General features: G+C 37.2%; 1 protein-coding gene across 12 annotated transcripts in view; it reads left to right on the top strand.

The window, feature by feature from the left end:
* The window catches only part of EPB41L1 (erythrocyte membrane protein band 4.1 like 1), a 212,276-nt gene that overhangs the window by 190,382 nt on the left and 9,310 nt on the right, over positions 1-12,584 (top strand). For 5 of the 12 annotated variants that reach the window (XM_081947589.1, XM_081947588.1, XM_081947585.1 and 2 more), the window contains 2 exons: positions 10,530-10,637; positions 11,817-12,203. The exons of 2 other annotated variants lie outside the window; for them this stretch is intronic. In XM_081947589.1, coding sequence (XP_081803715.1) covers positions 10,530-10,637; positions 11,817-12,203 — 495 coding nt within the window. 5 more of the 12 variants (XM_081947591.1, XM_081947590.1, XM_081947583.1 and 2 more) reach the window with 4 other exon arrangements.

Raw genomic sequence — 12,584 nt, 5'->3', positions numbered from 1 at the left:
CACCCAATTTTACGATCTGTTTACTATGGTTATTAAGCAAATTACAGCAGTTGTTAAGTCAATCATGTGATCTTTAAGCAAGACTGGCTTTTCTGATTGACTTTGCTTGCCAGAAGCTGGCTAGAAAGATTATAAATGACTATTACATGTCCCCAGGATGCTGCACCATTGTAATTGCATACTGGATGCCAAGCAACCAAATTTTTATCACATGACTGGGGGAATGTGCAAGGATTGGTTTGTAAGTCATATTTCTCAGTGCCATTGTAACTTTGAATTGTCACTAAAAATGGGTTGTAAGTCAAGGACTAGCCTGTATTGTTGTCAGAGGGGAAATGGAAGTTGAAAAAAAAGAATCCTTTCCTAAAAAGGTAGATAAAGGATTAGCTCAGAGTAAATTGCACAGGAAATAGAGTGATTCTCCATACTTTATTTACTGCTTCTTTTTCTGTGTCTCCCTTGTCTCTTTTCTCTGTCTCTATCTCTTTGCCCGGGGGGTCTTGGGTTTCCCCTGCTGAAATAGATGTCAGAAGAGGATTCTCCAGAGGATCTGTCATCTGAACATGGAGCTGCCTTAATCATGGAATCTTTTATACAGAAAAGCCTTGTTTCTTCTCCTGAGGTTATCACCATCCTTTCAATTTCTCTCTCTTTTCTATATCTGCTTCTCTTTTTGTTTCCATTCCTAGAAGTAGATGTAGGCCAGGGGTGTCAAACTCGTGTCATCATGGCGTCGTCACGTGACGTTTCACAACTTTTCCTCCCTTCGTTAAACCGGACGTGGGCGTGGCCAGCGGGTGACACATCCAGTCCGTGGGCCACATGTTTGACACCTCTGATGTAGGCTATAATGCTACTCACACTTACTAAGGGTTGAGCTCTTAGAAGGCCTCTGCTCTTTTGAAATCAGTAGGATGCAGTTTTTACTGTCATTTAGGCTTGTATTCATGGCAGTTGATAATCAACCAAATTCATCAACCTGATGAATTTGATGAACCAAGTTCACTTAATCAGGGGTTCATTTAGAATTTATCTGAAACAAGAAAATCTGATTATATCTAAACTACTAGGAATGCTGGAAAAGTGGTGAATTATTGCAAAATATTATATTCAGCATTTAAATCTCCAAATGATTTTGATGTCAGCGTTTCGGGAAAGTCCACCAGTATTTGAAAACTGTACCAAAATGTGCTTCAGTGAAAGATAAGGTGATACTATATTCATTTCCTTTTTAATGGAGGTAACAGAATCCATAGTGAGCTCTGCAAATTACCTGTATCTCTTTTTTTGCTTTTCAAATTTTTCAGTTGTGGATAGCAGCATGCATCCAAATAACAGTTGAAGGGAAACAAAAGGAGAGATGTATGCCTTCATTTCCTTCCTGCAGGTTGTGTAGAGGCATTTGATTGGCCACTGTAATAGAATATAGCAGGGGTCTCCAACCTTGGCAACTTTAAGACTTGTGGAGTTCAACTCCCAGAAATGGGTGTTGAGGACCACAAGTCTTAAAGTTGCTAAGGTTAGAGACCCCTGGAATATAGGACTAAGACCTAATTCAGCAAGGGTAGATCAGTTTGCTTTGAAAAAAGTTGTGAGTGTAGGTTTATTAAATATTGTCTGAATTCTGAGGAACTTTTGAGACTGATGATCTGGCTTAGATATATCTCTGGACACAATTAAAAGCTATGGTATGTGCATTTCTTTTAAAAAGATACTCAGCATGTTTCAAGGAATATGGATATGTATAAGCCTGCACAACAAAGAAAATTCTTCTGCAGAGCACTGAAATACAATAAAACATTATTCCAAATTTGGCCAATGCTACCAAATGCAAAAGTATTAATATAACAAATGCTTTAGAAACACTTGAGTAGTTCAAGCATACAAACATTGTGACCTTTCTTCATTCAAGGAGACATCCATTTTGGTCAATTTGTTGTTCATATACTTAACCACAGAGGTGTTATATCTACAGTGGTATTGTAGTCAGATAAATAAAATCTGAGACATCTGGTGGCAGAGGCAGTGAACAGCCTTACCGCAATACAGCAAGGCTGTTCTGCTTTCTGAATTGTCCTATTAGCAAAAAAGAAAGAAAGAAAGAAAGAAAAAAGAAAAAGAAAGAAAGAAAGAAAGAAAGAGCTAAATCTTACATTTCCAGATAGATATTGTCTCATTCATTTTTATAACCCAAGTAGCTTATAAAAAATAAGAGATGTGGTTAAAATTTTGGTGCATAGATTTAAACAGAAGTACAGCAATATAGAGTAGCTAGAAGACTGTCATTTTACCTGCTGTCAAATATAGTGGCTTGTGTCAATTGTGGCATGGCAGTGATATTATGGCACAGATTTTGAAATAGGGTGTTGTGTTCTGGTCCAGTGATTATTTCCAAAGGCAGCATAATGAAAGCTATGGTAGTTTCCCGTAAGCATTGCATCCTATCTTAGAATTGAAAGTATGCAATTGACAACTTTTGTGAGTTCTGATTGTGGTTTATGGCATAGATGGAGATGCCCCCCCCACCTCTGAAAGAAACAGATAGAGCTTTAATAATATCACTCTGGTCGAAAGTTGTATTATAGAGAAGTGGAATCAACAACTACACTATGGACTACTAAGCAGCTAAACTGCTTTAATTTGTTTTGTACACACACACATTACTAAATCAAGATTTTTAAACCTCTTTCCCAAATGATTCTCAATCATACTAAGCCAAAATCAAAAGAAACTGGTCATTGTTATTAAATCTGTCCTTCAAATAATTAGTACCTACCAAATTTCACAGAACATTGATATTGATTTGGTTCGAACATATTATGTCAGAATATACTTTGTTTTAGCTTAGTATATTTTCTGAACTTGGTGATTGTGGTTCATAAAACATAGCTGTAGCTAAGCATGTACATTAAGACAACAATAATTCAAATTATCATTTAAAACTGCCACTATATATGCTGTTATTTAATTAGAATTTACTAGGACTGATCAACTATTTGCATCCAAGACAACTGTCAGTTTCAATTACAAAGTTAAGATACCATTTAATTATATAAGCATATTTATCTATATGAACAAAGATAAGTAATATACACCTTACCTGTGGGTTTTTTCTCAAAGTTATGGGATATGGAAGAAAATAACTGTTATATTTCTATCAATTGAGATAGAAATGTATATTAAGTCTTGTATGAATTTTTTGGCCACACATATAAAATTAATGTTTGGATAATAATTTAGTTTTTAAATAATTTTGCAGCATTTAGATGTTGCAATGCAGTTCTTTGTTATGTATTTGTAGCTCACTATAGCTCTGAAATATAACCTGTATATAAATATGCAAGTTTGGGATGGTTTTACACAGATTAATTGCATAGTATTATTTGTACAAACATGTTCTGAATAGAAATACGGGTAATCCTCGAGTTACAACCACTCATTTAATGATTGTTTCAAGTTATAACAGCACTGAAAAAAGTGAGTTATGACCAATTCACCAATTCACAAACTTACAACCATTGCAACATCCCTATGGTCATTTGATCAAAATTCGGACACCTAGCAACTGATTCATATTTATGATAGTTGCAGTGTTCCAGGATCATTTGATCCACTTTCGACAAGCAAAATCAATGGGGAAGCCAGATTCACTCAACAACCGTGTTACTAACTTAACATCTGCAGTGATTCTTTTTACAACTCTGGAAAGAAAGGTTGAAAAATGGGGCAAAACTCACTTAACAACTGTCTTGCTTAGCAATAGAAATTTTGGGCTCCTTTGTGGTCGTAAGTGGAGGACTACCTGTAGATTAATTTGTGCCTAATATAAAATGCTTTAATACAAAGCAAAATTGAATTTTAATATTAGGGTATATTTTATATAATATTTTTATAGCTTGGTACATCATTCTATAATACTTGTAGCTTCTTTTGCATGTTTAAAAGTGTAAAAATCAAGTAATATAATTTATCAGATTCTCATATGAACTTGATAGTTTGGGCATATCCATGTAACTAGTCCAGGAAGTACTGTGTTTACTCTAAATTCACTTTGTTTTTAATTGCAGGAGATCCTCAACCTAGGGCCATTCGTTCAGCGACATTAAAAGTTATGATGATGTTGAACGAATGGTGGTTAAGACCAGTCTTTGGAATTCCAGCTATCTCAGTATCCCTGTGGTCACATGATCATGATCTGGGAACTTGGCAACCAGTTCGCACTTACAACTAGTTGCAGTACCTCAGGATCATGTGATCACTATTTGCAACCTTCCTTGTCGGCTTCACCAGAAAGCCAATGGGAAAGCTGAAAGGGAGGGTCAGAAGTCACTGGGGTAAGTCTCCCCTACCTCACCATGCCGGCCACTTTCATACCCCATGCACTCTTCCTGACCCATGTTGTACTTCTCATGCACCCCCTTGAACCCCCCGTGCATCCTCCCCAACTTACACCATGCCTCTTACACATGCCCTTGCACTCTCCTTCACCCAGCTGCTGCCATTTAACTGCCTGCTGGCATCCCCAAGTGACTTTGGTTGTGGGAAACTAGCAGGAAGTTGTCTTTCCTAATGACTGTGGAAACAACAGAAACTGGGACTCATATAATTGCTATTTGAATTCTTTCCTCATGGCTTCCCTAGAAAGTCAATGGGGAAGCCGGCAGGGAAGGTTGCAAGTCACTGAGGTAAGTCTTCTGCACCATGTTATCCACTAGCACATTCTTGTGCATTCTCTCTGTTTTGTGCCGCACGTCTCATCCAGCCTTGCACACCCTTCCTGACTTGCGCCCTGATTCTCACACACTCCCACACACCTTCCCTGATCTTCCCGCTCACCCCATTACATCCTCTTCCACTGGGCAGCAGCCACTTATCTGCCTGCCAAACTTGGGGCTTGCAACTTCTTGCCACTTTCCCCATTGATTTTGATTGTGGGAAGCCGGCAGGAAGTTGCTTTGCCAAAAAAAATTAACAATATCCTCATAGCCAAATATAGGTAGCTACTTAGGATTATGGAATCGTTCCATATGCTGTATAATTATTCGTGATTGTTTTAGAGAAGCAAAAGAAACTAGAATCAGAAGTTTTAGGATTAGGATTATTAGAAGTAGTATTAGATGAATACTAATAGAAATATTAGAAGTAGTGTCTAACAGATGAAATAATGAGAGTGCCAAGCTTCCCTTGCAGTAATGAATTGTGGTATAATGTACCTGTTAGGTTGTTGGTTATATATCACAGCATGGCACATGATATTAGAGTCACAATTGGAAGATTTGCAAATTGTAGGTCTTTGTGATGCTGCCCTCAGGATTCTATTATTCTATTATTGCAGTTTTCATCTTATGTAATAACCATCAATAACACTTTTAAGCAGATAAAAAATATTTTTATTTAGTAAAGAATGCAGGCTAGTGTTACCATTGTAAAGCAAAGTACATAAGAGTAACAATCTAATTCTCTGCTATTCTTCATTTTTCTACCACTATTCTCAGCATTTGCTCTTTACATATGTTTGTTATATAGAGATGATTTAATTTTAGCTGAGCGTGCTATGGTGATGATGGGTCTAAATAACACAAAGCATCCCAAAACTGCAAACCATCATTATTATTTAAAACAAAGTTTCTTAACTCTATACCTTTAAGTTATGTAGATTTCAACACCCATGCTGGCTGGGTAATTCTGAGAGTTGAAGTCCCCACACCTTAAAGTTGCAGAAGTTGAGAAACACTGATTCAAGCAGTTTGGTACTGTTGTTTCATGTAATATATTCCAGGCTTCTTATTGCTCTGTTAAACACTTTATTTTCTTAAGCAAAAAAAGATTGGTGTTGCAGTCTTTACTTACTTTCTTAATGTTGTCTTCCTAATCCTAAACCAGACTGGTCCCCCCCGCCCTGAACTGAACTGGTTTGGATATAAATTTGCTTCTTATAAATTGATGACTTTATTCAGATTTTCTCAGTGAAGTGGAATATCATGTTAAGCCCTAATTGTGATATATAATTGTGATATACATCTACATACATACATATGTATAATATAATATCGTTTTGCAAAATACCTTCTTCCATTTTGTTTGTTAAATTTTTCAAACTGCTTTCGTTTTAAAATTTTGTTTTTGATTCAGTGGATTAAAGGGATTCTCTTTGATCTGATAATTTCCTGTAGGTTTGCACAGTTGTTTTGAAAATGATGTACAAGGAAGCCTCTGGAGAAATCCAGAAACACATCCGATGACTGTTATAGTTTAAGTTGACCTGTTTACTCAGTATATAATTTAAGTGGGGCTTAATTTAAATATAATTAACCTATATATCCTATTTCAGTTATTTTATGTTTTTATTTATTTTATTTATTTTCTGTTATTTATGAGCCAAATCTAGTGCCAACACCCCAAATAAGATTAGGATATGCATATAAAAAGCCTTGGTGTTCATATTAATGTAACAGTGTAAAAAAGAAACTGTTATAGTTAAATTGATGCTAAATGCATTGATGATTCTCTATTATATTTGAACTTTGATATTCAAATAATTAAACTATAATTGATTTACAGCATTTTGGTATATCATATAATTAAGAAATAGATGCATAAATGCATTTATTTGCCATCAGAAAATTCTGCTATAAACATACCCGTAATTAAAAGCCTCCTTTCAAAACTCCTATGTATTTCTTAGACAATCAAATAATTTGAAACCATATACAGCTTCAACAGAATGCAAAGCAGCTATAAAAGTACTGTTGTTCATTTCCAAAACCTGACTCTTTTTCATTTCTTATTAAAAAATATGAATCTAGAAAACTTACCAGAGTTCCCTGAGATCATTTAATTCAAAATACCAGAGCACAATTGGTCAAAAATGTTTGTTTTAATCTACAGTAATAAATGTATACTGTTACAATGATGTTTAGGCACATTTTCAGATGTTTGTAACTAGAAAAGGAGAAAACGTACTTGTTAAAATTTAATTCTCAATTGATCTCAGGTTTGAGATGTTATACCATCCAGTTGATGAAGGAAAGATTTATGTACTTGTTTCCTGTGCGATAATGCATGAATGCTGTATCAGGATCTTTGTTATCTATTTAATTATCATCTATTTGAGTAATTTATGTTTAATGCTAATTTTTCTTGCTCCAATTACAATGCAGGATTCAGAGCATTGGGTTTTTATAGAAAGAGGAACTTCTGGGCTGGAAGAGCTAGCACTAAAACAAATTATTAAGACCCAAGAGGAAGAATCAAGCACAGGTGCCTCAGGAAAGCAAACAGATTTGGACTTCTCAAAAGAGCCCACTGCAGTAGGGGTAGACAAGGAAGCAACAAAGCAAGAGGTGAAAGGAAATGAGGGAAGCAAAATAAAAGTCCACAGAAAAGCCAAAATGATAGCCAGTCCAGAAGATTTTGAATCATTATGGGAAGATGATAAGAACGAGAAAGATTACAGAAAGAAATCTTCTGAGGCAGAAAAACTTCCCGGGGAAAGAGAAGAGAAAAGCAATAAAATGGAGGCAGTGCTGTTTGGTTCTTGTGAACCTGAGAAAAAAGAAGAACAGAAAGACAAAATAAAGAATGTGATGCTAGCCTCCACTGAAAATATGCAACCTACTGGCCTGCTCCAATCTAAAGACGGACCAACATGTGCCTCTTTTCATCCAGAGTCTCCCAAAAAAGAAAACAGAATTCTAATAAGCGAACATAGGACTTCTTTGAAATTGTCAGAAAAGGAAGTTCTTCAGGATACCTCAGATTCTGACTCAGTTAAAACTAAGGTGAAACTAAGTGATAAGACAGCATCTGAACGGATCATCTATTTGGATTCCGAAGAAACAGATGAAACAAATAATGAGACCAAGGAAATTCTTGACCAAAGAAAGAGTTGTGCCTTTGAAACGAGGCCAGAAAGTGAAATAGAAAAACAGAAGAGCATTAGTCTTGCCCCAGTTATAGGAAAGAGAGAGGGAGAAAATGTGCTTCCATTCCCCTTACCCACATATTGTGAAGGAATGTCAGACATCAGCGAAACAATTCTTCAGTCAGAGCAGTCCGAGACTGCAGATGACAAAAACATACATTCTATTAAGCAGTCTTCAAATGAAAAAAAAGTTCATTCATCCATTTCAGGGGAAGGTGTTCCTATAGAGTCAAATGATTATGGAATCAAAGATGATCAGAAATGCAATGCATTTTCTTTGACAGATGAAGCCTGTGGAAGGGATTCCATAATCCCATTATCAGTGCCTCAGTTACAATCTGGACTCTCCCCCAAAGAGGCAACAGCTTATCCTTCTTACGAGCATAAAAAAGGAGTGGATGAAACATATAACAGCAGTCTTCCAGAAGGGAAAAAAGAATATGATAAGACGGAGGCTGATGCTGCCATAGGAACACAGAGCATAATATTAAAAACTTCAGAAAATCAAAGCAAAAGAAATAAGTTAGAAGAAATGGAAGCTACTCAAATACTTCTTCAGATGGAAGCCATAGAATGTATGGACTCCACTATGATTTCCTCACAACATCAGTTTTCCTGTTCTACAGAAATTTCAACTAGAGATTCACATATATTGCAAGAAGCAAAAACAGAAAAATTAGCCCAAGAACAGACTCAAGATTCAAACTGGCCTCTTCAGAACAAATTATCAGAAGGTCAGGAACTAGTCCAAAGCAAATACATCAGATCTGAAGATTCCACCAAAGATGAACTGCCTGACTCAGAGCTATCAGCCAAAGATGAAAGTATTGAATTGAAAAGTCCAGCAATAAACAAACAAGAAATGGAAAGTGGAGCCTTTGTTAATTCTAGTGAACAGGCTCCGATAACGAAAGATAAGTCTACCCTGTCAGAAGATGCAACTAAAAATAAACCATCAGATTCACATAATATGTCAGAATGTAGAGAAACAGCTAAATATGGATCCTCCGAGACTGAAGAGTATGTCAGAAATGAGTCTCATGAATTAAATGGGATAGCTAAATATAAATTCCAAGAATTGGCTGAACTCCCAAAATTAGAAGAGGTGCCTAAGAATAATATTCCAGACTGGGAGGACTTAGCTAAAGATAAGCTGTGTGAAATGGATGAGCTGACCAAAGATAATACTGCAAAGTCAGAGGATATTGTTTTAACTTTAAATCTAGATGAAGTAGTTCAGGGTACAACCTCTGGCTTGAAGCAGCCATCTAGGGATACAATATTATTAAAGCCTGCCTCTGTAGTTGGTTCTAAACCTTCAGAATTGGAAGGCCATTTATTTTTAAAAGAGGAACTTGACACTACAGAGTCTGTTAAGACTGGGTCATCTGAATGGAACAAAGAATGTTCACAACCTCTTCATGCTATAAAGCAGGACCTGAAACCTGTGCAAACTACACATAACAAACAAAAACCCAATCTAGAACAACTCAAGCTCATAGGGTATAGCACAGCTTCATCTCAAAAGCATAAGGATGCAGATTTATCCACAGAGAGCTCAAAGGATTTTGTTGAGCATAAGAGTGCAACAAATAAAGAAAACTCTGTAGCTTCTAAAATTAGGATGTTTGAACAAGGTGAAATGTACAGCTCACTTTCTGATGAACCAGATGTTGCCTTAACAGGATTCCACGATAGTTGTCCAGGCAGTGAGATACTAAAAGATTCATCAAACATAGAACTACACAAAGATACATTTTTGGAAAACAGCTGTGCAAAATCAATAGTGGCTTTGCAACCTTCAGATGGCAAAACAAAAGACCCTGGAGGGACATCAGACATAGTCTACCTAGCTGAAAATCAAGGCACAAGTGAGGGAGAACCATCTCAGCTGTCATCTTGGAAGGAGGATATTTCTCTTGGATCTGAGCAAGGAGGAGAAAGAGAAGCTGAACTGGCTTCTCCTGATTCTGGCTGTGAAATCACTTTGGCAGAAGCTGTGGTAACTCCCACATGAACTGTCCCATTGGAAAGTTCATAAAGCATGTTGTGTGACACGTCTTTATGCATCATGTGCCATGGCTTTAAACATGGCCATTGATTGAAAACTGCTGCTTGCATCCCTTGTCCTTTCTGTATGTGTGTGTGACCGGGCTCAGTTACTGAATGCAAACCTCCTGGCCCAGGCAGCTCATCAGCTTTTGAAGTGTTTCTGTGTGTGAGAGAGAGGGAGAGAAAGGGAGAAAACTTCTAAAAGATTTGGCTACTAGAGAATGCCAGCTGCTAACTTGAAATTAGGCAAGAGCACTATGAATGGAATTGCTCAATGGTAGGGTGGGAGGGGATGACATGCCTAGAGCTTTATACCTTAACCATACCCCCATGCACACCCCTAGCAGCCACATTCTCATGCTTCCAGCTTCCTCCTTTTTGCATCTTTTTAATGTTGATCCCCTTTCTGGCTTGGCTTGTGAGCTCTCCTTCTCTTTCTGTTCTTGACAAGCTAGTGGCTGGCTGACAGACCAAAGAGCTTCACATTGCTCCAGTAAAGCAATAGTCAAACTCCTTTGTGCTCCAAAAAACTAATCCCTTTTCTCTAATCTAGAGCAAATTTCAAGAACAAACTTGGGAAGAAAAGGATTTGTCAGGCCTATCAGTAAAAGCCTTTCCGAAAGAAGAGAGTTTAAAGGCTGCTCCTCCAGTGGCCCTTCAGGTCTCAGTGCTGTTTTACTAACTGCTTATGTTTGTGGTGTAGAAGCTCAACCTAAGTGATGGCGAGCCATGCACCACCACCCCTTCTCCTTGCTTACTCAGCTGCTATATATATATATATATATTTGTATAATTATATATATTTATTTATGTAGATATATTTGATGCTTGTATATATAAATATATATAAATATATTCCTATCTGTGTTTCAAATATCTTTTCTCATACCTCTGAACGTGCCAGAATCTGGACAAAATGTAATATTTATTTCAGTAGGGCTCCTATTCATTGATTTAAATTATTTTTGGCTCAGGACCTAACAGAGATTTTTCTGTGAATGAATAATTCTATGATATTTTAATATTTTTCTGAAAAACAACCATTGGGCTCGACTGAGTAATCACTGTAATGCAGTTGAGAGGTATATGTGTAGCCCTCAAAGAAGAGCTTAAGATACATCTCTTTTGTTCTGATTTTTCTTGTCAATTACACTGATTAAAATCCTGCTTGGAGAACATTAAAACGTGCTTGCTCTGATGGCTTCTCAGCCACAAGATGAGAGCACTCACAACACAAGCTCTTTTCATCCAGATGTTACGTTGCCTCAGGATAGATAAGCCCTTGTAAAAACTGAAGTGAGGTATACATAATAAAGGTCCAGAAAAAAAAAACATGTTGACTAGATCTCAGTGAAATTGACAAATGCTTTTTCCTGCAATATGTGCAAAGATTCAATCTTAGCTTTCACCTTTTTCGTTTAAACTCCCCCCCCCCATTTCGTCTTTCTTTCTTTTCCCCTCCTTTTGAATGTTTTCTATCCTAACAATCAGCGATTGTCTGAATTTCTTTTAAAATATCTTACAACATTTGCTCTTTTGCACAAACGTCCTCTACCTATAAAATATCCAATCATTTATCTGGATTGATATTTTCAAAAATCACAATTTTATTTCCTCCTGGCGATTTTGTAAGTAGAACGAAACAATATTTCACCTTGTCTCCTCCCTGTAGAGAATTTGCTGTGAGATGAGTTTTGGTGATCATTTTGGGGATGTGTTTGACACCCTTTCTTTGATGCTTCTCTTCACTCTTTCTTTCTGTTTCATTGCTTCTGATGGCTACCATCTGCCATTCAGTGCTTGGAGCCTTAGCTTCTTTCCTCCCTTTTGTCTCATTCAGAGAGCGGGATTGAGGGAGGGCACAGAGGAGAAATCTAAGATGCCTCGGCACAGGGCTCCTGAAAGTGATACCGGGGACGAAGACCAGGACCAGGAGAGAGACTCGGTCTTCCTGAAAGACAACCATTTGGCCATCGAGCGCAAGTGCTCCAGCATTACTGTCAGCTCAACTTCCAGCCTCGAGGCTGAGGTGGACTTCACCGTCATTGGTGACTACCAAAGTGCAGCCTTTGAAGATTTCTCACGGAGTCTCCCTGAACTTGATAAGGAAAAGAGTGAGGGAGAAGCAGAGGGTCAGATTTCTACTGAGGAAACTGACAGATCAGCTCCCAAGGAAGATGGTGATGCAATGGATGAAGATAAGGTTTATCATGTAACCCCAGAAGAGGTACAAAAGAAGACACAATGCACAGATGTGTCTAAATGTCTTCATTTCAGTAGTGTCTGTCTTGGCATTTGCACCGCTTGATCAGTTGTCCGTCTCATATTTGGAAGAACATATCCACTTCTTATTAGCCTTTTAAAATATTTTACCTTCATGAATGTGACTGTCTTGTCTGCATGATTGTTTCTGACATTCAAATGCATGTTTGTCCTCTGAGGGCATTTGTGATTCCTTTAATCATGAAGTTACATCACACTTTAACCAACTGCATTTGCCTGGCTGCTCCATTGTATTGGGTGTATTGTATGTTTGTATTTTCTTTGTTGCATGAATTCAACAAATAACAATGTGTATTAAATATGCTTGGTATTTATGTATAAAATA

Source organism: Natrix helvetica (assembly GCF_964273705.1).
Source record: "Natrix helvetica genome assembly, chromosome: 3".
Lineage (NCBI taxonomy): Eukaryota > Metazoa > Chordata > Lepidosauria > Squamata > Natricidae > Natrix > Natrix helvetica.
Note: the sequence above shows the minus strand (reverse complement) of the source record. Positions and strands in the feature narration are given on the sequence as shown.